General features: G+C 40.7%; 5 protein-coding genes across 7 annotated transcripts in view; 2 read left to right on the top strand and 3 right to left on the bottom strand.

Annotated features, from left to right (window-relative positions):
• Nucleotides 1–290: 290 nt before the first annotated feature.
• Nucleotides 291–8,899, bottom strand: FBXO11 (F-box protein 11). Its single transcript, XM_089869723.1, has 12 exons — nt 8,676–8,899; nt 7,928–8,281; nt 6,004–6,281; nt 5,861–5,941; nt 5,659–5,788; nt 5,478–5,584; nt 5,283–5,394; nt 4,752–5,214; nt 4,279–4,668; nt 3,132–3,680; nt 2,955–3,053; nt 291–2,818 (listed from the first exon to the last, which is right to left on the bottom strand). Exons 1-12 carry the CDS (start codon nt 8,773–8,775, stop codon nt 2,689–2,691), a joined length of 2,793 nt encoding a protein of 930 aa, XP_089725849.1. The 5' UTR covers nt 8,776–8,899; the 3' UTR covers nt 291–2,688.
• Nucleotides 8,900–8,996: 97 nt separating this feature from the next.
• Nucleotides 8,997–10,881, top strand: LOC149718150 (tektin-B1). Its single transcript, XM_089870061.1, has 7 exons — nt 8,997–9,100; nt 9,181–9,377; nt 9,440–9,682; nt 9,746–9,960; nt 10,014–10,236; nt 10,312–10,535; nt 10,598–10,881. The coding sequence occupies exons 2-7, from the start codon at nt 9,195–9,197 to the stop codon at nt 10,857–10,859; spliced, it is 1,350 nt and encodes a 449-aa protein (XP_089726187.1). The 5' UTR covers nt 8,997–9,100; nt 9,181–9,194; the 3' UTR covers nt 10,860–10,881.
• Nucleotides 10,882–11,047: 166 nt separating this feature from the next.
• On the top strand, nt 11,048–16,895 carry alpha-Cat (catenin alpha). Of its 3 annotated transcripts, none has more exons than XM_089869828.1 (16): nt 11,048–11,224; nt 11,439–11,577; nt 11,645–11,834; nt 11,896–12,062; nt 12,139–12,531; nt 12,600–12,803; nt 12,871–13,104; nt 13,166–13,415; nt 13,498–13,698; nt 13,760–13,911; nt 14,063–14,153; nt 14,559–14,617; nt 14,705–14,886; nt 14,957–15,197; nt 15,271–15,390; nt 15,455–16,895. In XM_089869828.1, the coding sequence occupies exons 2-16, from the start codon at nt 11,467–11,469 to the stop codon at nt 15,617–15,619; spliced, it is 2,760 nt and encodes a 919-aa protein (XP_089725954.1). In that variant the 5' UTR covers nt 11,048–11,224; nt 11,439–11,466; the 3' UTR covers nt 15,620–16,895. The 3 variants fall into 3 exon arrangements, with proteins under 3 accessions (XP_089725954.1, XP_089726024.1, XP_089726084.1); XM_089869898.1 differs by having other exon boundaries at nt 11,427–11,577; XM_089869958.1 differs by lacking the exon at nt 14,063–14,153 and adding an exon at nt 14,351–14,420 and having other exon boundaries at nt 11,049–11,224.
• A 1,153-nt stretch (nt 16,896–18,048) lies between these two features.
• Rbm13 (RNA-binding motif protein 13) lies at nt 18,049–19,547 on the bottom strand. The gene is made up of 7 exons (XM_089869324.1): nt 19,497–19,547; nt 19,389–19,435; nt 19,085–19,197; nt 18,800–19,016; nt 18,596–18,725; nt 18,412–18,528; nt 18,049–18,330 (listed from the first exon to the last, which is right to left on the bottom strand). Exons 1-7 carry the CDS (start codon nt 19,509–19,511, stop codon nt 18,091–18,093), a joined length of 879 nt encoding a protein of 292 aa, XP_089725450.1. The 5' UTR covers nt 19,512–19,547; the 3' UTR covers nt 18,049–18,090.
• A 1,066-nt stretch (nt 19,548–20,613) lies between these two features.
• LOC149718146 (KH domain-containing, RNA-binding, signal transduction-associated protein 2-like) overlaps nt 20,614–26,384 on the bottom strand; it is a 69,526-nt gene continuing 63,755 nt past the window's right edge. The window contains exons 3-9 of the mRNA XM_089869019.1: nt 23,098–23,243; nt 22,838–22,954; nt 22,633–22,779; nt 22,203–22,562; nt 22,077–22,141; nt 21,904–21,998; nt 20,614–21,836 (exon numbers count right to left, since the gene is read on the bottom strand). Of these exons, the coding sequence (XP_089725145.1) occupies nt 21,703–21,836; nt 21,904–21,998; nt 22,077–22,141; nt 22,203–22,562; nt 22,633–22,779; nt 22,838–22,954; nt 23,098–23,243 (1,064 nt within the window). The 3' untranslated portion in view covers nt 20,614–21,702. The remainder of the gene's footprint in view (nt 21,837–21,903; nt 21,999–22,076; nt 22,142–22,202; nt 22,563–22,632; nt 22,780–22,837; nt 22,955–23,097; nt 23,244–26,384) is intronic.

Raw genomic sequence — 26,384 nt, 5'->3', positions numbered from 1 at the left:
GCCGCCATTGCTTTAGTGACGTCAGATAGCCACCCCTAAAGGGATTGGTTGAATTCTCAAAGGTAGGTAATAGCCCACCCGATCACGCCGCGCGCAAGAGATTCCATTTCGCAGACGCCACTAAACCAATGGCGGGTAATAAGATATAATTTATTTCATTTAATATTTTTAATTCCTTTTATATTTAGAAAAAGGTAATTCTTTTAAGATATAATCAGTTACGTTACGCGTGTTTTTCCTTTAAATAAAGAACAATAACGTATGAGTAAGTATTTTGAATGACGTCATAGTTACGTAAAAACCAATTTACTAGGTAAAAAAAAAACAAAATTTGCTACACACTTTATCAATGCGATAATTATACTTAAAAGAACGTAAAGTTGGTTGGCTCGCGACGTTTGTTTTTTTCTCTTATTTATAGTTTTACAGACAAATGTACACATCTTTTAGTTTAATAACCATATTTTTTTTGTTGTTTTGTTTTTGCCCAACACGATAATTTAATTTAAATTAATTAAAATCAATATCGGTTTCGAGGCAACGGCGAGAGAAAAAATTAAAAAAAAAAAAACCCAAACATTAAACGTTTTATTAATGTTAGGAAGCTCGTTGCTCGCTCATTCTTATATTGAAACGGTGGTGCGTGCCTGAAGTGCGCCTTTTTATCTCTCAAACCCAAAAAAAATTAAAAGCGTAATTTTATATTATAATAAACACCCTAGTTTGTTAAAAAAAAAAAAAAAAATAGGAAAAACTTGGAAAGTTTGTTTGTTTGTTTGCATGATTCGTTTTTTTTCAAATAGAGACGAAGTTTATATAATAATTTGTTTTTTTTTCATATATTTATAATCCGTTTGTTTTCATTAAAGATTGTTTAAAAACGTTAATGTCTTTTTTTTTGCGTTTACCGTAATTTTTGTTTTCGTTTTCCGACAGACGACAACACCTTTTTTTCATAAACAGAAATAAATTCAGGCGACACATTTTTTTTTAGTCTCAAAGTACGTAGTTCTAAAAAAAAACTTCAGTGTCCGCCGCCGTAACCCGGCTTCATTATTATTATTATTATTACCAAGTACTTATTAGCGTTGGTTAATAATTTAGCGCGTCATTCGTTTCGTTTGTCCTCAATTAACACGGAGTTGGAGTTTGGGTGCATCGATCTTTATTAATTATTTTTTTTTTCAATTAGAATTCTTGCGGTAGAAAAAATTTATTGGCTTGTTAAGATTTAAATTTATTTGGTTAGATTTAATTATAATATTTATCAAAGCATTTCTAAATCATTTTTAAGCCTAATTTGGGCGATGGGGGATGATGGGGGGGGGGGGTTAAAATTGCTTTCAAGGTCACTTTGATATCCAATCGTTTGTTTTTGTTTGTTATTTTATCGAAGGGGGGGGGGAAAGGGAAAATTAATAATAATAATAATTAAAACCCTGCGTTTAATTAAAAACCGCCGCCGCGATCGCGATTTAACGTAGATAGATTTAATTTAAACCTAAACAACTAAACTAAGCGAGTATTTTTTTTTGTTTTTGTTTTAGCGATGTGTTGGAAGTTCTTCAAAAGTTTTTACCCTAAATTTTCTCAAACAACACTCTCCAATCAACAAACACCGTCTTATCTCGAAAAATTATTTGTCGCTATCGCGTCACAAATTCTTATTTACATCATCCGATAAAAAATTAAAACTAACTATTGATTGGGCAAATAAAATAAAATCAAAATAATTAAATATTTACACGACGACAAAATAATGTTTGTTTGTTTGTTTTTAACATGAATTGGGGGGGGGGGACTAAGTTAAAATGGGGGGGAGGGGGCGTAATATTTCGGTGGATCGTCTCTGGCACATGATAGAAAAAAATAATTAGAGAGGGATGGGAACACGTGATTAGTTTAATTAATTAATTAATTAAATGTATGTTAATTACGATTGGAATGGAATTTATTCGTTAACTGCGCGGCGTGTGTGATTTTGGTTTTGACTAGAAAAGGCGGGGAAGAAAATTAATAGAGTTGCGTTATTAAAAAGGGGAGCTAAGCCTAAATAATTATTAATTAATTAATGATTGAATGAAATTAAAACAGCGGCGCTAAGCCTTATTATTCAGGAATCAGGGGTTGATTTTTAATGCGGCGAGAGAGAATTAATGTGAACTTGGCGAGGGAGGTGAAGTGAAGTGAAGTGAATGAAAAAAACAATAAAACCAACGGAGGTAGCCACCATTTGTGTTGACGTAAGATTTTAAGGCCCGATGAAAACACGCGATAAATGCAATGCAAATCGCGCACCATCAATTATTAATTTAAAGATACCGGAATATATTTGTTTAAATTGTTTTTGCCTCTCGAGAGACAAAAAAAAAAAAAAGGCCAAGTGCCCAATGCAATTATTTACCATTTCGTCCTTTTTGCCAAATAATGAATATCAAAACAAACAAACGTAAGAGAAGCAGACGCTTTGCCATTTCAGTTTCTTTCCACAGTAATAAGCGATTATGGGAAAAATCATGGCATCCTCTACGACACAAAGACGCGTAAAAACACGGTGTGTGTGTGTGTTTGTTGGTTCGGGTTTGTTTTTTGTTTGTTTATTTCGCGAAAAGTGGCATCGGCGGTAAGGTAATTGTCTAAAAAAAAAAAACAACCAGCGTGTAGGTAGGTAGATGGGCGCCGCGGCGGTCAATTGACCATCAACGTGTGAGATTCTATGGGGGCGGCCGAATCGTAGAGAGTATCCGTATCCTGAGTCGGTTCCCCTTGTAGTTGGCATTGGTTACTTAACGTCCCCGCACCGCAATCGCAAAAGAACCTGACAAACGCCAAAATGATACCCCACCAAGTCGCGCAAGGACAAAGAAAATAAGAAAGAAAGAGATGGTCAACTCAAATTATTTCCCAAACCGAGTTGAGCTCTTTGTACGCGACGTTTGACTCAAAATTCTCACCTATCATGACGAATGAACTCTACTTCGTGGCCAGAATGACAAGTCTTAATGCAATTGACGCAAATGGCGTTTCTATCCGTCGTGTTACACGTCCGACATCTTCGGACAAGACGAAACAAACGATAAATAAATAAATGAACTTACCTTCTCATCTTAAAGGCTTCTTTCGTTTCTTACCTATAGAAATCGTGCATAGGGAAACTGGTGTAACTAGAGATCTTGTATAAACATTGACCGCTGGTCACGGCTTTCTCCACCGCGTTGTGATTGTCGAAGATTTTATTCCCTTTTAATACGGGTTGCACTCCGCTGGCCAAACAAAGTCCGCCAAAGCGATTATTGAAAATCTGGTTGAACTCTAAGGTGGCCGTGGCGTTATTGGTGATCTCGACGCCAGCCGCCAAACCGTCAAAGATCCGGTTACGTCTGAGGACGGGGTGACTCTGGGTGCTGATCAGGACACCCGCTTGGGCGTTGCGGAAGATGTCGTTCTCCTCCAAGACGCCCTTCCCCCCGTTAAAGATACAAACGCCACCATCGCGACCGTCGTATATCTTATTCTGACGTAGAGTCGGGTTACTGTCAGTTTTAATCCAGACGCCCGCCATGGCATTGTCGAAAATCTCGTTGTGTTCCAGGACACCCAATCCCCCGTTGTACACCAAGACGCCACCATTCTGACCTCCCCAGATTTTGTTCTTGCGAATAACTGGGTTGCTACCCGTTCTGAACAATGACAACGACAAGGAATCGACAACAATCAGTAACTAGTAAGTCACTTTTACTGGTGGCGCGTGTTTTAACGCGCAATTTCTTCACCAAACTCACCCAACTCCTTCCCGACACGTTTGCAAGGTTAATAATGTGGAGCTGGTCACAGAATCAATGACCTAGTGTACTTATTTGATTCATTCTTACGCCACTTATTTAATCCCGAAGTTCTAAGTCGCGTACTCGAGGCTATCATATCAAACGTCACGCCCGTACTCAGTCATCGCGTAACTGTCCGCGTTGTGGACACCCAGGACGCGCTAAACCCGCCCTCCTCAATTCTCTAGACCGCAAATCGTTTCGCGCGGCTGGCTACTCAAGCTAACCCCTTATTCGCTCTCTTTAACATTTTCTCTCAGCCCCCGACGACTCTAAATAAATACGTCCCATCTATCAAACTATCAGGGGGTCCTAAGAAACGTGCCGTCTATCAAAATTATCAAGGGGGTCCTAAGAAGTTCCGTTCCAATGTCACGAAACCTTTTCAGAGTGCTAACCAACAAGGTGTCAAGGGTGGAAGGAGGTTGTAAGCTTATTGTTAGTCGTATCTGACCTGATTTGAACTCCAGAGTACAGATGATTGAAGATGTCGTTCTCCTCTAGGCGTCCGTGTCCATTGTCGTAGAAATAGACGCCAACTTGTTTCCCAGAGTGAATGCGATTACGCCTGAGGACGGGCATCGATCCCGTCGTGATCCAGACGCCCGCCAAGGTATTGGCGTAGACTTCGTTCTCCTCGATCAGTCCCTGTCCCTTTTCGTGAACGTATATCCCCCCGTGTTGTCCGTGATGAATTTTATTGTAGCGAACAATCGGGTCGCTATTCGTCCTGATCTGGATGCCAGCCAAGGCGTTTCCGTAAATGTTATTGTGCTCAATTAGGCCTCGTCCATCTCCAAATATATACACGCCTCCTTGGTGACCGTTGTAAATTTCGTTACGCCTATTGATGACCGCGACAAAGAACGAATACTATCTTCAGTATTTGTCTCCACGAAGCGCCTGCGCGATTATCGCTCGACTCACCTGATAGTTGGATTACTATGAGACGTGATCCAGACGCCGGCGAAGTTATTCGAATGTATTTTGTTCTCGATGAATTGTCCCCTTCCATTCTCGTGAACGTAGATGCCACCCGTCTGTCCGTGATGAATCTCGCAATGGACGACGGTTGGATTAGCGCCCGCCTTGACCTCGAAACCCGCGATGCGATTGTTGTGAATATCATTGGCCTCGAAATATCCGAGTCCGTTGTCGAAAGTGAAGACACCGACGTCGCGTCCGTGATGAATGTGGTTGCGTCTCATGATGGGGTTGGCGTGGTTCTTGACCCAGACGCCCGCCAGAGCGTTACGACTGATCTCGTTCTCCTCGTAGATGCCTTGCGCGTAATCCGTGATATAGACACCGACATTTTCGCAATCACTCACGTCGCAATGACGAATGACGGGTTCCGCGCCCACACCCGTGACGCAAACGGCTGCCCCCACTATCAACACCAAATTGACCTCGTTTAATCACGACCCCCGTCTCCCCCGGTTCATCATTTGAACTTACCAACGGAAGTGCTTCTAAGAATACAATGGCAAATAGTGGGTGAACAATTTTCAGTTATTTCTAGACAGTAATGTTTATGATGAGGCGTCGATGACGTAATATCCGGCGTGAACTAAAAATAAATTAAAAAAAAACCAACTCTATCTTTGTCCCCTGATGATGTTACCTAAAGATAAAAAGGTCGGGGCGGCGTACTTTTAAAGTGACATATCCTAAATAGGCCTCTTTGGCTCCGTCGACAAAGGTAATGGTTGATTCGCTTTCCCTTTCTAAAATGACATTCTCAGCTACGTTTCCGGAAGCTGACGGAAAACAAACAAACAAACCATGTTCTAGAGAAAGAAATAAGCCTAAAAAAACCGGTAGATTTCATTACCGGCGCCAATCATGGACATGTTAGTGTCAACAATAAGAAACTCCCCCTTGTAAGTTCCCCCATGAATGAAGATTAAAGGATTCTCCAATTCCTCGGAGTAATTGAAAGCCGCTTCAATAGTGTCGAAATACTGAAATAAAAACATTACTACCGTTGACCCATTTGAAAAAGGACCCCCTTCGTGTTATTCTCAATTAATCACCATGATATTTCGGCCTTTGTATCTTTCAGCGTATTTATCACGCATTTCTTGGTGACCAGGTCTGACATGAAGACCGCGATACTGAACCAAATAAAGTGTTAGTTACGTAACTAACTACTTATCGCGTTTGCCAATATTCTTACGAGTTGTTTGAAGCTTTCCTTCCAAGGATTTTCCGACTCGGTTTCTTCAGGTTGGGCAAATTCAAATTTGCAAGGGGCCAAGTGGAATAAGGGAAGGTCGTACTCGAAGACGCCCTGGTACAGGCTCTTCCATAACTCCGTATCGGCGCTAATGGCGTGGAAGCGCTTGCAGACTTGCGCCACGCGGCACAAATCTTGCTCCAATAAATAGGAAAAGATATTCAACAAGATTTCATCCGGAAGTTCGTACAATAAGTAGTGGGCCGCGCTCGCCGCACCTAAGAAAACATCAAAACAAACAACGCGAGTGTCATATAATAGAGCTATTATTATCTTTCAGCGCCGTTTTCAGGGTTCATACAACTTTTGGAAAACAAATTTCCCTGAGATTTCCAGGTTTTTCCCCATATCCTTCCCTGAAATTTCCAGGTTTTCTCCGTATATGGAGTATCCTATGGAGCAAATTTTAACGAAGGAGGGGGGCAAATAGGACTATAACATACTCAAAGGATATCGCCGTATCTCTAGTAGAACCAGAGTTACAAGCCTCCAAAGTTGGGTCAAATGCTTTTCCTATGGAGGGGTTTGTTTGGTTACATTTTGCTTAATATCTCGGCCCCTGTTTGTCGTAGCCCTAAGTTTATAGTATGGTTGGATGGGGGACAAATTGCGCTATAACATACTCAAAGGACATCCCCGTATCTCTACTAGAACCAGAGTTACGAGCCTCCAAAGTTGGGTCAAATGCTTTTCCTATGGAGGGGTTTGTTTGGTTACGTTTTGCTTAAGTACTCGGCCCCTGTTTGTCGTAGCCCTAAGTTTATAGTATGGTTGGATGGGGGACAAATTGCGCTATAACATACTCAAAGGACACCCCCGTATCTCTACTAGAACCAGAGTTACGAGCCTCCAAAGTTGGGTCAAATGCTTTTCCTATGGAGGGGTTTGTTTGGTTACGTTTTGCTTAAGTACTCGGCCCCTGTTTGTCGTAGCCCTAAGTTTATAGTATGGTTGGATGGGGGACAAATTGCGCTATAACATACTCAAAGGACATCCCCGTATCTCTACTAGAACCAGAGTTACGAGCCTCCAAAATTGGGTCAAATGCTTCTCCTATGGAGGGGTTTGTTTGTTTACATTTTGCTTAATATCTCGGCCCCTGTTTGTCGTAGCCCTAAGTTTTTAGTATGGTTGGATGGGGGACAAATTGCACTATAACATACTCAAAGGACATCCTCGTGTCTCTAGTAGAATGAGAGTTATGAGCCTGCAAAGTATAGTCTAATGCTATTCCTATGGAGGGGGGGTATGTTTTTGAACATTTTGCTTAATTACTCGGCCCCGTTTGTCGTAGCTGTACGTTTTTAGTATGGTTAGATGGGGGACAAATTGCACTTTAACATACTCAAAGGGCATCCCCGTATCTCTAGTAGAACCAGAGTTATGAGCCTCCAAAGTTTAGTGTAATGTTAATCCTATGGAGGGGGTATGTTTTTGAACATTTTGCTTAATTACTCGGTCCCTGTTTGTCGTAGCCCTACGTTTTTAGTATGGTTAGATGGGGGACAAATTGGACTATAACATACTCAAAGGACATCCCCGTATCTCTAGTAGAAACATAGTTACGAGCCTCCAAAGTTTAGTGTAATGCTATTCCTATGGAGGGGGTTGTTTATGATCATTTTCCTCAATTACTCGGCCCCAGTTTGACACAAATTTCCCTGAATTTTAATAAAACTTCGAAATTTCTGAGTTTTCCCTGAGGTTTTTGTCAACTATTTATTTCCCTGATTTTTCCAGGTTTTCCCTGTTTTCCAGGTTTGTTTGAACCCTGGTTTTACGTGTTTGGGGCAATAGCCATTCACAGACAAGAGAGCACTTTAGTACTTGAAGACACAGAGAGGGTCTAGCAACAATTATTTACCTTCTGCGGCACTTTGAGAGGAAGAATTGGCTCTTTTCTGTCTTTTCCTGGGAACTTGAGTATGGCACGAAGAGGAAGAGAGGTTTGTTGGAGGGGAATTTCCCCATCCAGAGGGGTTATTGCCCGTTGCGGAATAGGAAGCGCTTGAAGAACTGGCGGTATTAGCGCTGCCAGAGTTACTGGAGGGGGAATTGTCTAACATTGAGAGTTTCCTTCTCAAGTCGTAAGGCGGCTGATGGGCGACGGAAGCGATTGGGCAGCTGGCTGCGCCGCTTCCTCCACTAGAACCAGCAGCCCCACTAGAGTTTGCTGCCACAGGAGGCGGAGGATAAAAATCACCTTGATCACCCGCTTCTGAAATTATTTGTTCAAAAGATATAAACTCGTAGTTAATTAAAAGACAAAATATCACAAAGATTCCAGAATTCAAATTGGCAGCGAACTTCTTTTTCTTTATTAGCTTTGTTGTTACTGTGCCATCATCAATAAGCCTAATGTATGCCTTGGGGGAAATGCCAATGCCATGTTTCGGCCCTTTGGGGAATTTTTATTCCCAATTTACGTAGCACCGATAATTTCTTTGACGTACAATTAACGCCTAATCTCTACTAATCCCAAGATTAAAGTAATTGCTTTTCACAAAAATTTATAAAAAAAAACTGGTTCGATAATTCTTGGATCATAAAAGAAGTCCATAAATCAATTTAATCAAATAGGCTGACCAAGGCTTAAGGAAATAGCGACTTACCTTCGTTAATGACTCGAGTTGAAAGGACAGCTTTCTTGGAACTTTTCTTACGCGTTCTCCTAACATTGTGACGACTATATTTAACCGAAATCGTCGACATTTTTCACTTTAATTACAATTAATTTGCCAAATAATTATACTTAGTTAACAAAGAGAATCACTTCAAGAAACACGAACGCGACGCCATTTTCCCTAGAGTAGACGGCAGTGTTGCCGGTACCTAGAAAGTAGAAACAGCCCCGAAAACGGACTGAACACAAATATAATAAACTCAACATATTTTATAAAATAAAATCCACAAAAATATATTAAAAATAAACTTTTAAATCGGGGAGCATACAAATTGCTATTAATTCATATCATGTCCATAGCGTGATTAAACACACAACTAGGGTTTTTGAGCGTATTAGGATAGGCTTTATAAGGTGATAACACCGGGACCGGTCAATCTTTTGTTTGGATGTTTCCATAGAAACGGACAGTTTCATTCGGTTTCTTTGATCAGTTTCGAAATATAAGATGGTCCTTCCCGAAACTTTTTCACCTAAATCCGTCGATTATCGTGGGATAGACGAATGGTACCGACTTAACGAAGAGACTCGAAAGGTCACGTCTGCCCTATACGAAGAATCCCAGTCGAATCGGTACCGAAGTCAAGAAGTTCGGAACAGAGCTTACCGAACCAGCGAATGGCACGCCCGAGTACGTCCATTAATCATATTTTTTTATTGCCCCACGTCCTCAGCATCAATTCTTCGGTTTAGGAAACCGTTTCGGCTTTGAGCGATCGTGCCGAGGACATATCCCGTTGGCTGGCCTCGTTGACTAATGCCCGACAAAGAGTGGAGGAACAGTTTGAAAAAGTTAAAGAAGCTAAGAAACAGGTGGATAATGCTCTTTTAGAAAAAGAGCCACATCTGTTCACCGCCCTGGGATGTTTGGAGATTAGAGATCAACGTCGCGATGCCGACTTGGTCCGAGACCAAGTACACCTTCAACTTCTAGAAGTACATACCTACTTAGATAGATACAACCTACAGTGAAGTAAAAATACAATGCGAAATCTTTAGGAACGTCGTGTTTTGGGTGAAAGCAAACGTCAGTTGATTCTCAAAGGCCAGGAACTTTGGGATGCTCGCTTTCAACTGAACAATTGTCTTCGAACTCTCCAACACCAGGAGAAGAGTAAGCAGTTGGCCCTGGAAAGTGACCGCGCTCAAGCGAAACTAACCAAGGACTCGAAAGATGTATCTTTCAAACCAACAGCCATGGATACTCCGAAAAAGTAAGCCATTTTAACCCTAATTTCATTCGTTCCTAATGAATGGTTCTCCTCAGCATCGTCAGCGAAAGATTTTGGACCGAAAAACTAGTCGCTGAATTGAAAGAAGTTACCGAAACGGTGGAGACCTGCGCCGAGACCGTCCAGTCGGCGGAGACCACCGTGAGAAGACTCCAACTAGAAGTAAATACGGAACTTGAAAAAACGCGCGCTTTCATGAAAAAACGACTTGCGGAAACGGAAGCCGAGAGAGATCATTTGGAACACCAGAAAAACAAAGTCAATAACCCTAGTTTTCTCAAGTTGAAGACCGAGAACCCATCACTGATCCAATTTTATCTTTACGTACGCTAGCTCGAAGAGGAAATCCCGAGACTCTATCGAGAGATCTTAGAAACGGAAACGTGTTTGAAAGAAACAAATTGGCCCCTGAAGCTGGCGCAAACCCGTCTTGAAAACCGGAAATGGGTTCCAAATGGCGAAATCACCCACGATTTTCCGCGGATCGTTTTACACTCCGAAGTCGAAGCGACACGAAGAACATTAAGTGAACTCGACGCCCAAGTTCGAAAGTCGAAGTAAAAATTAACATTAAAATACGGATTAACTGTACCCGTTTCTAACAAAGAGTTTGTTCCAGGAAAAATTTGATTTTTCTACAAGACCAACTTTACACTGTGACCAAAGCGTTGGAATTGAAAGAGGCAACTATAAAGCTAGAAAACCTTAGTTTCAAATCACACCTGAATCCCACAGTGCCTGAATTTCGTTATACAAGTCTCCTAGAAGCAAAGGAGTCAGACGAGAGAATACGTAATCCAGCCGAGTCAGACATCTTGGAAGAATTTCATCAAAATCTAACGATAAAAGATGATAAATTGTACAGTACTTTTGATAACTGAAATAAAAGAAATAATCACAGACTTAATTCGGACTAATGAAACATTTTATACGGAGTCGGTACTCAAGATTGTCGTATTCGATTTTCCCGCCACTTTTTGTTTATCGTATCGACTTTGTAATTGGTCCGTCCCAGCTAGGAACATCACTAGTGTCAATTCTGTCATACTCATTGGTCATACTACTAGCCCATCCCAGACTCCTAGTGGAATTTTTGGGAGTAGGCCTAATAGTTTTTCAGTTTAATTTGAATATTTCATTGTTTTTTAGGAGAAATCGATATTAAATCGAGTAATTTTTTAAATTATCTAATCGTGGATTTAAAAATATCATACGGATAAATATTTACTTCCTACATAGCAACAAAGTAAGTGAACAACTGATTTTTCGTAAGCCTTGGGTTTTCAAAATTATTAAGGTTAGGTTAGGAAGGGAGCGTGCATTAAGTGTAATTGCACAGTTGCACTACATGGAGCTCGGGTTTTTTTTTTTAATTAAACTAATTAGAATTATTTAATTTAATTGGGATGATCGATAGTCGCGGATGGCCGATAATTTTTATGTAATAGTTTAATTTTAAGGTTCGCAAATTGTGAATTGAACGAAGCCATGTCAACGACGGACATAATGCCTGCTCCTATTACATTAAAATGGGACCCGAAAAACCTCGAAATTCGAACGCATTCCGTAGAAAAAACCTTAGAACCTTTGGTCATTCAGGTAAAAATGCGATACGAATTATCTACAAAAGAAACAATTTCATAATATCGCGAGGAACAAATATTAGGTGACGACTCTAGTAAACACAAAGGGACCGTCCAAAAAGAAAAAAGGTAGATCAAAAAGGGCTCACGTTTTGGTAGCGGCCGTTGAAAAAGCCACAGAGAATTTCATCGAGAAAGGGGAAGAAATTGCCAACGAAAATCCAGATATTCATCAAGAAATGATGGCTGCTGTGGAAGAAGTTAGGAAAACTGGTCAGTATATCGAAGGAATAAAGTTGACTTTTGAAAGTTTTTTTGACATTTTGATTGATAGGAGAAACAATGAGCAAAGCTTCGAGAGAATTTGCCGAGGATCCGTGTTCCTCCTTGAAAAGAGGAAACATGGTGCGCGCTGCCAGAAATTTGCTTTCAGCCGTCACTAGACTCCTCATCTTGGCTGATATGGTTGACGTCCACAGACTGTTGAAGTCCCTTAGAGTGGTAAAGACGCTTCTCACATTCATTTCTTTGCCGGAGTCGCGCTCTTGAGGAAAATAAATTGTTTTTGACGCCGCAGGTTGAGGACGATTTGGGCAAAGTGAAAAACGCCTCGAGCCAGTCGGAACTCCTAGAGTCTTTCAGAAAATTTGGTCGCAACACGAGCGACTTGATCCAGCAAGCCGCCAAGAGACAATCGGAACTGAAAGATCCTCGGTTAAGGGATGATTTAGCAGCGGCCAGAGCGGTGCTGAAGAAAAACAGCATGATGCTCTTGACGGCTTCCAAGGTGTACGTCCGTCATCCCGAATTGTCGGCGGCCAGAGAAAACAGAGACTATATCTTCAAACAAGTCTGCGAAGCCGTTAGCACCATTAGTGACGTTGCTCAGGGAAAATCCACCAATGGCGCTTTGGGACAGCCGCCTTACGACGGACCCGGCGAATTGGCCGCCGCCTTAGACGACTTTGACGTAAGATGAACACGCGTGACGGCACGCGAGGCGCGCGCGGCATTTTAATAATCTTTTAACAATGACAGGAGCGAATAATTCTGGATCCTTTGACATATAACGAGATTCGAACCCGTCCAGCCTTGGAGGAGCGTCTGGAGAGCATTATAAGCGGGGCCGCCTTGATGGCCGATTCATCCTGCACTCGTGACGAACGACGCGAGAGAATTGTAGCAGAATGCAACGCTGTGCGTCAAGCTCTGCAAGATCTCCTCTCCGAGTACATGGCGAATGTAAGACGCGCATTCCCACCTCATATAAATCCGCTCTTGACTTACTTAATCTCGTTGGATATGTCAGACTGGCAAAAAGCAACCTTCGGAACAGCTGGACAAAGCCATCGAGCATATGACGCGAAAAACGCGCGATTTACGTCGTCAGTTGCGCAAGGCGGTCGTGGACCACGTCTCCGATTCCTTCTTGGAGACAAACGTTCCTCTTTTGGTCTTGATTGAAGCCGCCAAGAATGGTAATGAAAGAGAAGTCGAGGAATACGCTCAAGTTTTCACTGAACACGCCAATAAACTGGTCGAAGTAAGATTCCGTCTTTGTTGACCAAGAGAAGAGGGGGTCGGAGTTAAAAGTGTCTTTGTAGGTCGCGAATCTGGCTTGTTCCATGTCAAACAACGAGGATGGCGTCAAGATGGTGCGTTACGCGGCCGCCCAGATCGACAACTTATGTCCTCAAGTCATCAACGCCGCCAGAGTCTTGGCAGCCAGACCTCGTTCCAAACCGGCTCAAGAAAACATGGACGCCTTCAAAGACGCTTGGGAAAATCAAGTACGCGTTTTGACAGAAGCTGTAGATGACATCACCACCATCGACGATTTCCTGGCCGTTTCTGGTAAGTTTCTTTTCCCTTGACGTACATTGTTGAGCCGGCATTAAGAATGACACGCGTCAATCAAATAAATTTAAATTTTTAGAGAACCACATCCTGGAAGACGTCAACAAGTGCGTCTTGGCGTTGCAAGAAGGCGACGGAGATACGCTGGATCGCACGGCGGGAGCCATTAGAGGCAGATCCGCCAGAGTTTGCAACGTAGTCTCCTCCGAAATGGACAATTACGAACCGGGCATTTATACAGACCGAGTCCTCGAAGCCGTCACTGTCCTAAGAGACCAAGGTATTTGTTGGCCTCCGTGGCAAAATCCATTTGTCCCGCGCCTAAACATCTATATTAACAGTGATGCCCAACTTCGCCCATCGCGTGGAAGCGGCTGTTGAATCCTTGACTTCTTCGGGCGCCAAGGAAGTAGACGAAAACGATTTCATCGATGCCTCCAGACTGGTCTATGATGGCGTCCGCGAAATTAGAAGAGCCGTCCTGATGAACCGGGTAAAATTTTAACCCGTTCTAAATTGTTCTTACAGATCTGAAAGAATGTAGTACATGAAGGGGTTATCTTATAAATAGTCGCGATCTTAGAATAGAATAGAACAGTTTAAACTTAATTTAATTTTAATAACTAATGGTCGAACGACGCTAGGACGATGATGAATTAGATCCGGATGAAGTGGACTTTAGCGTTCGATCCGGTTCAGCCACCAATAATTCTTACCGTTCCACTGATAAGAAATGTAAGAACCTGTGGTGATTGTGGCAGCCGCCGCCGCCAGACGCATTTTCTTCCAAAGTCCGCGCAGCTTTGGCTCTTAGTCGCGTAGTAGTTGGCCTACCCTATCTTCGTTCTTTTGTTTTTTGGATTTTGTAGATTGGCTTTGTTGTCTAAGTTCTAAGTTATTTTTGTCGTTCTGGCTTTTATTAAACTTCTTAGGACGCTGATGAACTCGATTCCGAGACGGAAATAGAATACGAAGATAATGCTTACGAAACTAGAAGCAAATGTAAGCCGCCGCTTGCCTTACCTTTTCCCCCCCCCCCTCCGTAAAATGCTTGGCAATTTTTCCTCCGTTAAACTTATTTTGATTTTCGTCGCAATTTCAAAACATTAAACTTAATTTTGAAAACCATTTTGTTTGTAGCGAGTGCTCATACGGATTACGACGAATATCCCGAAATAACGGGTGTTAATAACACTAGGGTTAGTATTAAGTATTAACGTGTTGTTATTCGTAATACACGACGTGGTTAAGTTAAATTAAATGGAGGGGTTTTTGTTAACGGTTAGGACGCTTACCGATTCGTTTCTGAAGAAGAAAAGCAAAAAATCGCGGCTCAAGTTGAAACGTTCCGCGCTGAAAAAAGCAAATTTGATCAAGAAGTGGCGAAATGGGACGATACCGGCAATGACGTCATCGTCTTAGCCAAACAAATGTGCATGATCATGATGGAGATGACGGACTTTACCAGGTTCGTTTTAGGGTTCCTCGTAGACGCGTTCCTTCCTTTTATAGTTAATTAATCTTGGATGGGTTTGTAGGGGGAAGGGACCTTTGAAGACGACGATGGACGTTATTAACGCGGCCAAGAAAATTTCGGAATACGGTACCAAGTTGGACAAATTGGCTCGCTTGATCGCCGACCAATGCCCCGAATCCAACACCAAGAAGGACTTATTGGCCTACTTGCAACGAATCGCTCTGTACTGCCATCAGTTGAACATTACCAGCAAAGTCAAGGCTGATGTTCAGAATATATCTGGAAACCTGATCGTCTCTGGGGTAAGAAGACAGGTCGCTTTCTTCGTTTTCCTTTAGATTAACCGTCCATCGTGTTTCGTTCTCCGTTCTTTAGCTGGACAGCGCTACGTCCTTGATTCAAGCCGCCAAGAATCTGATGAACGCCGTTGTCCTGACTGTCAAGGCTTCCTACGTCGCTTCAACCAAATATCCTCGAAGCGGAGGCGTCATTACCGTAAGCGAGAACGCCGCAATCCCGACCATAAAGGTATTAATATATCGTTGGGTTTTCATTTTAGTCTCCGATCGTAGTCTGGAAAATGAAAGCTCCCGAGAAAAAACCGTTAGTTCGTCGTGAAAAACCCGAAGAAGTTCGAGCTAAAGTTCGTAAAGGTTCGCAAAAGAAAAACATCGCACCCATTAAAGCCCTCAGCGAGTTTCAGAGTCCGGCTGAATCCGTTTGAGCGCGCACATCGAGCCAAACTCGACAATTATGCAAAAAAAAAACAAAAACATCAAATAAAAATGGACGAAATAATAAATAAATTAGTTGTCCCCCGCACCCTTGGTCGATGTTAACAAATATTCGACATCCTTTATATACTAAGAACAGTCATTTTTCGTGACGAAATTATTATAAATGATTGTACTACGATGATGATGATTGATACACATTCCCTGAATTGCCTTATATTTGGGGAGAAATTTACAAAAAAACAATGGGCTTTTTTATATATTTTTCTACTTTCATTTCTGTTCTTAATCATTCCAAATCCCTTTTTGTGTAATTTAATTTGAATTGAATTGAATTGAACGGAAGAAGAATAGCGGTGGCAACCAAGAAGAGCGTCGAGACACTTCCTTCTTAAGGCAATAAAACGAAACCATCGCAAATCTCTTTTTTCTAATTAAATCATTCCCAGCGGCTTCTTTTTATCAAAGTAATTGTGGTTTTAGACGCGAATTTTAATTACTTTAATTTCTATTATTAAAATGACCGGTGTTTTTAAATAATTCAAATTGACGTAGCGACAACGCAACTTCTTCGGAATTTTCTTCCCCCAACTTTTCATATAAAAAAACAAAAAAAAAAACGAATATTTAATCGCAAAATAATAATTAATTAATTACCAAAGCGGATTTATATAAGAGTGTGAACATTTGTATACGTGGATAATAATAACCCATATCAAACAATTTTACGTTTTTAATTAAAATTTAGCGGTAACTTTTTTTTCACAGCGAGCACTTTAGAAATTTTTTCAACCACCCCCGTATATTAATAACGCGTTTAAAGGAAGATTGTAATTGTACTTGTCCTTACCTTTAGATTTAATTTAGATTAATTCTAGATAAGTGGAAAGAAAGAAAGAAACGGAATAAAAGGTTCGGAGAAGGAAGAAAATGTTTTTTCAAAAATGGATTGGCGATTTTTTACGATAATCGTCCGATAAGTGAATATTTTTGTAAAAGGCGACGACGGCGGCGGCATTTACGAACTTAAGTTTTATATTTTTTAAGTTTTTGCTTTTTTACTAAAGTGCCTCTCGGTGAAATGATTAAAAAGTAGAACTAATCTTTTTCAATGTCGGCTAATAAATAAATAAATACCCCAACTTTTTAGATAACAAAGTTTTTCTATTCCCTTTTGAACGAAACGAAACACAAAAATCCAATCATCCAAAACTGAATCCCATATTTATATAATCCGTGTATTGAATAAAAAACATTTAGAAATAACCACGCGCCTCCCTCATTTACTCTTTTTTTCATTCCCTTGATGTAATAGTAGCAAAAATTAGGCTTAATTCGCTACGCGCGCCAAAATTAAGCCTACCTCACTACTTACCACCAAAATTAGGATGAATCAACCAGGGATTCTCCACCCGACGCCAAATTAGGCCTAATTCACTAAGCGACGTAAAATTAGGCCTAATTCACTAAGCGACGTAAAATTAGGCCTAATTCACTAAGCGACGTAAAAAATTCAATACCAGACGCGCCAAATTAGGCCTAATTCAATACCAGACGCGCCAAATTAGGCCTAATTCAATACCCGACGCCAAATTAGGCCTAATTCAATACCCGACGCGCCAAATTAGGCCTCATTCATTACCCGACGCCGCCAAATTAGGCCTCATTCATTACCCGACGCCGCCAAATTAGGCCTCATTCATTACCCGACGCCGCCAAATTGAGCCTAATTCATTACCCGACGCCGCCAAATTAGGCCTAATTCACTACCCGCCGTTAAATTAGGCTTAATTCACTACCCGACGCCAAATTAGGCCTAATTCACTACCCGACGCCAAATTAGGCCTAATTCACTACCCGCCGTTAAATTAGGCCTAATTCAATACCCGTCGTTAAATTAGGCCTAGTTCACTACCCGACTCGGCCTAATTCAATACCCGACTCCGAATTAGGCCTAATTCAATACCCGACTCCGAATTAGGCCTAATTCAATACCCGACTCCGAATTAGGCCTAATTCAATACCCGACTCCGAATTAGGCCTAATTCAATACCCGACTCCGAATTAGGCCTAATTCAATACCCGACTCCGAATTAGGCCTAATTCAATACCCGACTCCGAATTAGGCCTAATTCAATACCCGACGCCAAATTAGGCCTAATTCAATACCCGACGCCAAATTAGGCCTCATTCAATACCCTACGCCAATATTAGGCCTCATTCAATACCCTACGCCAATATTAGGCCTAATTCATTACCCGCCGTCAAATTAGGCCTAATTCACTACCCGACGCCAAATTAGGCCTAATTCACTACCCGACGCCAAATTAGGCTTAATTCACTATGAGAAGATTAAATGGGCTTAAATTTCTATGGTAGGCTAAAATAGGCTTAAGTAACTATGGGAGCAGAAATATAGTACTCCAACTTCATTTTAATCTTGATAAAAATAAAACTAGGCCTAGGTCAAGTTAGGCCTTTTGGATGTTGAGGGTTCATTTTCATATTCAATTTCTAGAGTGGCTTTCTTCCTCTTGGCGACAGAAGAGCCAGAGCTGGAAGCCCCTCCCTTCTTTGACACTTCATCATCATCATCGGAAGAGGAATCCTGATGTTTCCAATCTTCAATGTCATCCTCATCATCATCATCTGATTCTTGAAAATCGTCCGCAGCAACATACTCTACTTGACCACTGTCATCCTGACAATAATAATTAAATTAATTAAAATAAAATAATTATGAAAAATTAAAAAATCCAGTTGAAATAAACAAAAAAAAAACCTCTTCGTCTTCTCGTTCCATTTCTATTTCTTCTTCATCTTCAGTTTCACTTTCAATTTCTTGACTGTTTAATGCTTTGTCAAAAGCGTGTTGAGGGAAATTGTAGATATCACCGTACTAAAGAGTTTAATTAAGAATTAGGCCTAAATCTCCAAGAATGTTGGGTTTTCCGTTAAGATCTCACCGTTCCTTTCTTTAATCTTTCCAAGAGTTCTTTCTCAATGGCATTATCTAATCTGGCAGCAATCAGAGCTTTTTCTTCCCGCCTCTTTTCACGACGTTCAATTTTTCTTTGTAAGGGCACTAGTTTCTTTCTAAACATCGTTAATTAAAATGTCTTCGTTAAAGTAAAGGACGAACTCATCAAGGGGATACGCGACTTCCTTACTCTCTTTTCAGTTTCAATTTTCTCATTCGAATCAAATACTGAACAATTTTTGTGAATCTCTGTTTGCATTTGTGTTTAATGAAACTGGGCCAATAGATTAAGTTCTCGTCAATTTGCTGTAAAGCTGTTTCATAATTTTTAGAAAGTTTGATTTTTTCCCATAAACGATCAGGAAATGCAGCCCTCTCTATTGTTTTCATGTATAAATAACATATGCCTACGGGAATAAAGCTTCTTTGATGATCAAAGTTCAATTAGGGATATAAATAACCCGATTTAATTTACCATTTTCCTCTCTTATTGTAGCATACTGACTGTTGGCCAGTGGACATGAAGAACGATTGCATAATCCCGTCAAATTATACTCGTTACGACAAAACTGTTGGGTGTTTCTCGTGCTTAATACGATAAATACATAGAAAAATACCGATAAATAATCTTAAGTTACGTCAACACAACCTCAAAGCGCCACAAAAACATCGAAACATGGATTGTACTATACAAATTTAAAGTACAAAAACACAGTATGGCCCACGTGAAAGACCAAGGCTTACGATAAAACCCTTTAAAAGTTCCCACAGAGACTTACTTTACTTTATAGGAACAAAACGTGCTCTTTATTATGCTCCAAATTACCTGTTTTAAAAGTTATTTTAATTAAATTTAAATTAAATATAAGGTTTAAAATTAAACTTGCATCATCGTGCTGCATTTTCCAGCCGCTCCAACTTGTCTTCAAGTTCTTCAACACAGGTTCACATATAGATTCAGTTCAGTTCATTGTTACTTCGGATACTTCCTTTTGAAACCAAGGAACTATATGTTTTGAAAATTATGGCGCAAAATTTGAAAAGGAAAAATACGAGGGTTATCTCAAGCTTTTTTATCTTCTTTTATGCTGAAAAATATGGCAAAAATGCTAAAAATTTCCCTTAAATGTTTCGACCATCGTGTTAGGCTTAATTCATAATAAAAAAGTATTCAAATGTGCTCGTTTCATAGGCTTAATTTTTCTAATTACAATTCAACAACAACATAAATAAAAATAACGTTTATTCGTATTATACAGAAATATTTGATTAGAGTTGCGTAGAATATCGTATCTGAAAAATAAGGAAAGAATATTTTAGATTCAAAACTACAGTACAAAAATTGGCAACACAAACGAACGTGCAATTGATCATACCCTTAATTTTCGCGCCAAATTTATTTCAAATAATTTCGGTTTTTTTAAAATTTAGATTTAGTTGGATTAAATTTTAGGGATTGACTTTAAGAAAAGAAATTGCCAAACGGTTTTTAAAGAAAATCCGGGAAAGAAAATAAATCATGCGGAGATTTTTTAAACAAAAGTCCGAAAGTCGAAGTAAGCCTTTGGTATAAAAGCATATTAGGAAATCCAAGATGGCGGCGTCCTTCGAATAACTGACTTTGCCATTTTTAGTTAGCGACGCGTTAAAAAATGTAAAAATAAAGGATGAATTTTAAGAAAATACCTTTTTAAATTGATTTCTTGAAAAGTTGCGCCCGATTTTTTTTGTTTTTTTTTTGGCCCAATTTTTTTTTAAACAAGATTTTTATTTACAAAGTTGTCGTAAATTTTTTTATATATATAATTAATTATGTATAATAATATATTTTGTTCTATATTTTTTCTATATTTTTTCTTCTAGAACGAAAAACGGATACAAAAAATGAAGATAATACTCTGATAAACCGGGTGGGAGATTTTTAACATTCCCAAGGTAAGGAGGATGCAATCGCCGCCGCGTAACTTCAATCCACTCTCTCATCAGACGAAGAAAATTTTAGCGTCTCATTTTAAAATGCCATTTAATTAAGAATCTTTTACAGGTCTTTTTATTTTAAAGCCGAAATTTTAGCCGCAACATTTAGAACATTTTTTAAATATGGTTTTTATTTAAACTTTCACACTTGGTTCTCTAGAGAGGTTAAGAAGAACGTAACGAGTAGATCTCTCTCCGTGCATCGCGTTTATGGGTAGAAATGTTGTTGTTGTTGGCGATTATAGACAATGCGTAATAAAATTTATAAACACTAATAAGAATAGTAATAATAATAATAATAATAATATTTAGTTTTGAAAAAATGGTGACGTCATATATATAAGTTTTTGAATTTTTGCGCACCACTGAAGTTTTGAGAGGCAATGTTTTTTTTTTTAGACAATTTTTTTCGTTTATCTAAATGGATGGGGGCGGGGCCAAGGTAAATGTTAATTTCGACTAGTCAATTAATTAAGTCTAACCATTTTTATGGATCCTACTAACACGATGGTAGTTTTCCTACTAAAACCAGAAGTAAATGAATAATTGAAAAATATATATATGGGGGGTGGGGGAAATTAAGGATTAAGGAATGACGTAAAACTGTTTTCTTGTCGTATTTAAGTCAATAAAATTTAGCCACACGTTCTTTAATGTATAATTAATTAATTAATTAAGGTTTTAAACGACGAGTTCATTTAACGATTAATAATAGAGGAAATAAAAGAAATTCTATAATTACCTAGGTAAGATCGTCCGTTGTAAAAATAAAAACTTTGGGGGAATATAGACATTCGATAGAATTATCGAGAGAGAGTGAGAAACCAATTGGTTGTTGTTGTTGTTGTTGTTGTTGTTGGGTCTCGGATGTCTTGGATTGGCTTGGCTGGCCACTGGCAGGCTGACCTTTGGTCCGTCCATTGTTTCTGGTAATCCTATCTCTTGTCTATCGAAAAATGACGCGCAGACGTCTCGAGACGTACGCGTTTTTTAGAAAAGACGAAAAAGACGACGACGCGACCTCCTCTCGTCTCTTATTGGGTGGGTTGATTTGTTGTGACGCGCTCGCGATTTGCTTTGCCGCTCAGCTCATCTCGACCTTTTATTTAATTATTTTTAGTAACGAGTGGCGGAAGAGGGGAAATACGGATGTTCTCTGTAAACCACCGGACGCGAAACACCGCGACCCGCCGCCGTTTTTAACCTGCTGACCGCTGCCGCCATTCCACGAGACGATACCCATTCTTCGCCTAGTCAATAATCCTTGTTAAGTATCGTCGCTACAACACGTCCAGGGGGGGGGGGGTAAGAACTTACCCACAAACTCTTTCGGTCCGTAGCCGTTACCTTCGTAGACGTCGCCAATGTCTTCGGGGGTCAAATGGTCCTCGTAGTCAACGAAAGGCGCTGATCTGTTAACCGGAAATAATAGATTGGGTGATGAACTCGCCTCGCGTTTGGGTTAGAATTAAGTTGTACCGGGGACTGACCTTAGTCTGGGGAATTGTTTGGTGACTACTTCGGGGGTTTCTGGAGGATAGCCCTCGTCGTATACCTGCGACAGTCAAAGACCAAGACTTAATGTGATTAAGATTAAAGGCATTGGTAATACGTACGTAATCCTCGTCGCTGATGTACTGCACTCTAGGTTCCTTGGCCAAATAAGTGGTCAGCCTCGTTTGTCCGCCGCTCGTCTGTCGGTAAGTTCTTCTGAGTTGTCTGGAGATGGTGCGCCCAGATTGTTGGCCCCCTCGCTCCGCTTTGGACGGTGGTGCTTGATGCCGTCCGTAGACGGGTCGCGGTGGCGGTGGGGCGGGCGTACCCGGTCCGGGTGACGCTCCGTTGGAGCGCTCGTCATCCCCTTCCTCGTAATTACCGTCAGAAACCTCGCCCCCGTTGCCCTTACCCTTTTTGCGGTCCCCGTTCAAGATTGCCAACTCGCGGAGTTGATGCTGTCGAATGTCATCGTAATAATCCTGAGGAAACGACAAGACAAGTACTTGAAACAAAAAAAGGTCCGCGAAGGGAATAACGGGAGATACTTACGGGAACTAGGAATCTCTTGACCTCTGAGAGAGCGTGAGCCAGTCTGCCGTAGGCGTCGGCGGCTGGCGCGAAAGAAGTGATTTCGACGTGTAGCTCTTCGTTTAAATGCGCGTGTTTCGGGTCGCCTAATTTTCTTAAGTCCTCTTCCTAACAATACAATCAAGATAAGTGTTCCGAGTAAATTCATTTGGAGCTCGTTTAATACCTTGGCTTTGTCTCTCATGGACCCTCTTCCGAGGATGGCCATTTTTGTCTGAGTTTCTTCTTGAAGTCTTTTTAACGAGTTTCCTTTCGGCCCCAGAAGTTTACCCACAAAATTGAACTGCCGTAAGAAAAGAAAAAAAAAGAAAAAAAAAACCTTTTAACGGGGTATGGATGGCCCCGAACGTAAGCAAACAGTTTTTCTTTCCTCCGTCTGCGAAGAAGCCCCGTAATTGCGTTTTAAAAATGAAAGAAACGTCTTACGTTGGGATGGTCTTTGACTGGCACCAGCACTCGCACCTGGAGACGGACGGGTCTGCCTTTGTGAATGTCAAGTAACGGAGAAGGGGTCAGTGACTGCTTCGAGCTGCCATTGTCATTCATGGTTGGAGTCATACTTCGATCCAAGTCTGGAAGAAATTATTAAATAAACTTAATTAGTAAGTGATTGTTGTTATCCCGTCGAATTCTTCCCTGCCCCACGCCCCCGTTGTTTGGAACGGATTGTGGTTGTTGAAATTGTTTTCTGGAATCAAGCCAAAAATTGCGATGGCGCACCTTATATTAGTCATCGTGACGAGGAGAGAGACAGTGTGACAAGTTAGTTCACTTTTAGCTTTAACACTTTAACGGTCCATTGAATTGAAGTCATTTTGTTGTTGAGTGTCTCCCCCCTCGCATCGCTCTCGCGCTCATTTTCGGAAACTAGGCAAGAAGTGGTTGTTAGTTTTCTTCATTCCGTACGTCTTTCAGGGGAACACCTTGTTTTTTATTTACGCGTAAAAAATGTCTTCTCTCTCTCCGTGTCTTTCCGCGTTTTAAAAACACATCCGTTTTCGAGCTCATTTCAGGAGGAGGACGTCAAAATTCCCGGAATATCGTTGCATTTAATTAATAACCTAAAAGTATGACACGTGACATCGTTTAACCGCGCAACTGGCACCAACCATTTAGGCAAAACAGCAAGCAACATTTGTTTCTACGTTAGTAAACGATAAATTGACTTTAATCTTAATTACGACGCGTTTCATTGTAGGCAAGAATCTACCAATGGTCAATGGTCACGCAAACAAAAATCAATGGACAATTCTCATAAAAAATCATGAAAACTATGCACATCAATTATTGCACCTTGTTCATGTCCAAACTGAAATTGATAAAGAACGATGCAGCTGGGCATTTCGCCCACCCAAAGACTAGTCCCTCTTTTATCTAGGGTGGGCGAATAAGGGGGTGGCGACAGCCCTAGTCGTCTTTGGGGCGTGAAAGGGTGTCGTCAACGACTAGTTTTCGAGCGGAAACGATTATTTAAAGAGAGGAGCTGGGTTGGGGAGGCAGAGTTGAAACCACGCCGACAACAAACGACATTCGTTTCCCCGCTTCTCTTACGAGTTAACTGGCTCGAAAACAAAGTGGAAAAAAATGACTCGACTTACAAAAAAGACAGAAAAACTCTGTAAGCGACCCACCCTCAGTCAAATACATCTTCTTAAACCTACACTCGTCTTCTTGAGTGTCCCTTATATACTGTTCTAGCTCTTCTTATCAGAGTCAACACGGCGCATCAGCTTATAACTGGCAAAGATGTGTATTTTTCTTTTAGAGATACGCGGACTCGTCATGATAATTAAAGAATATTATTTATTTACGAACTAAACGATTTAGTATTAAACGGGGTTCCTAATTATAAAAGAGGCCTTAATAACGACAAGGAACTTTCTAAATCCTTTGAACAGAACATCTTTCGGGCTTCCCAATACAATGGGTGCGGGGTCCAGCATAGCTAGCTCTCCGGCCTCGGTAATGCGGAGTATCATAAGCTAGGCTAACTAGATTTTAACGAGAGCGAAAAGGCGAGTGGAATCTCTTTAATGACGTCATTAAATCCCGCCATTTCAACCCGCATTTTACTATATCCGTACTGGGGGCGGAAGCTAAGAATATCATTACATGCCAACAAATCTCGCAATGGGAGAGTTTGGTCCAAGTGAGGATAAACAAAATGAAATTCCCAACATAGTGCAAGAGAGAGAGGTGGCGCTGATGCTGGTGACCTTTCGGAGCGTGTAAATCCCAAGATCACACTTGGAGGATATGGGCGACGAAAGGTCAAGAAGGAAAATGCCCCAAAGGGGAAAGGAGCTAGTGCATGCCACGGTCCGATTGTAATTCGGAATGACACACGGATAAACGACGGAATATTTGCCAATCGCTCTTGTTACTGTTAACCTTACAGAAAATCTTAGATCCTCTTAAGGCGTGTTCCATTTCCGAGCGAGAGTATATCTCGAGTTGGTTTATGGTGTGGATTTATCGAGTCGTATGGCTTTAATTGAAGTTCGTTCTCCTCAGTGGCCGGAAATTAAAACGCCACCATCAAAATATTAACTAAAAACTGAGTTTCGATAACTCCGTTGAAGGGCAACTAGAAGGGAGAGCTCTTATCAGTAATAAGAGTCACCCCTTTCCCCCCATGGACACCCGGGCGGGCAGGGCCGGGCCGGGCTCGCTGGCTGTCTACTTTCTAGAGGAATTTTGGAAAGAGGAAAAGGAATTTGGGTTGGGGCGTTCATCCAAGTGCACTGGATCGGTCGTGAATTTTTCAGCTCGATTAGCGAGCGAAAAAGCTCGAAGCTGGTGATGCTAACATTTTTCAGCTCGTATCGTTATCGGTATCGACTTTTCTATTATAGATGGAAGGAACTAAAGCGTGAGAGAGGGGAGCTGCAACTCGTTTCGGCCGCGTTAATCCTCATTTTAGAGAAATAAATGGAAGGCAGCGAGTGAAAACCGACGGGGAGAATTTAACTGGACAGCTTCATTTATAATATGGCAAAGAAGGCATCAATCAATCACCGGCAGCGGCGTGCCCAACCAATTATCACCTTCGAACGGAACACGATATCAAGTGGAATAAATAATCTGCTTGGGATTAAAGTTCTCATCCGCTTTTCAAAAATGTATAATTACCTACATTCAGACTCGAAAACAACCCATGGATATATGGTCTTAAGGAAACCAGGAATACATATAGCATAATAGGAAACATTGTGTAAACATATCTTCCATGTTAGTTTAAAACGCGCAGGGAGATAGATTATACGTTGAGAAAATGGCACGGAAACAATGATTCCAAGCAGCTGTATGCATTCCTGAGGAAACTAATATGTCGCGACTTTGAGAGCAAATTCCAGTAATAGGGGAAGATTAGCCATGCAGCCTTGACGAACGACTTTCATTAGCTAAATAATTGAAATTCTTATTACGAACGAAATGAGGATTCGAAATAGTAAATATATTAAATTTTAGATGATCAGATCCATCTCATTAATTACTGATTAGTAATTAAAATGAACGCCCTTAAAAGATATCCTGCATAGCAAACTCGCTTCTTAATTATAATTTTAATTCTCGATTAAGACTCTTCCCAAAGCTTTTAGCTTCAAAACGAAATACAGATCCTAGAAAATATAGAATACACGAGGAAACGTGGCCACATTTTAAACTAAATTTGATTAAAATCCTTTCGTTGGTGGCGGGCGGCACTTCAA

Source organism: Phalangium opilio, unplaced genomic scaffold, assembly GCF_054372755.1.
Source record: "Phalangium opilio isolate 3A_F unplaced genomic scaffold, DU_Popi_V2 ptg000002l_1, whole genome shotgun sequence".
NCBI lineage: Eukaryota > Metazoa > Arthropoda > Arachnida > Opiliones > Phalangiidae > Phalangium > Phalangium opilio.
Note: the sequence above shows the minus strand (reverse complement) of the source record. Positions and strands in the feature narration are given on the sequence as shown.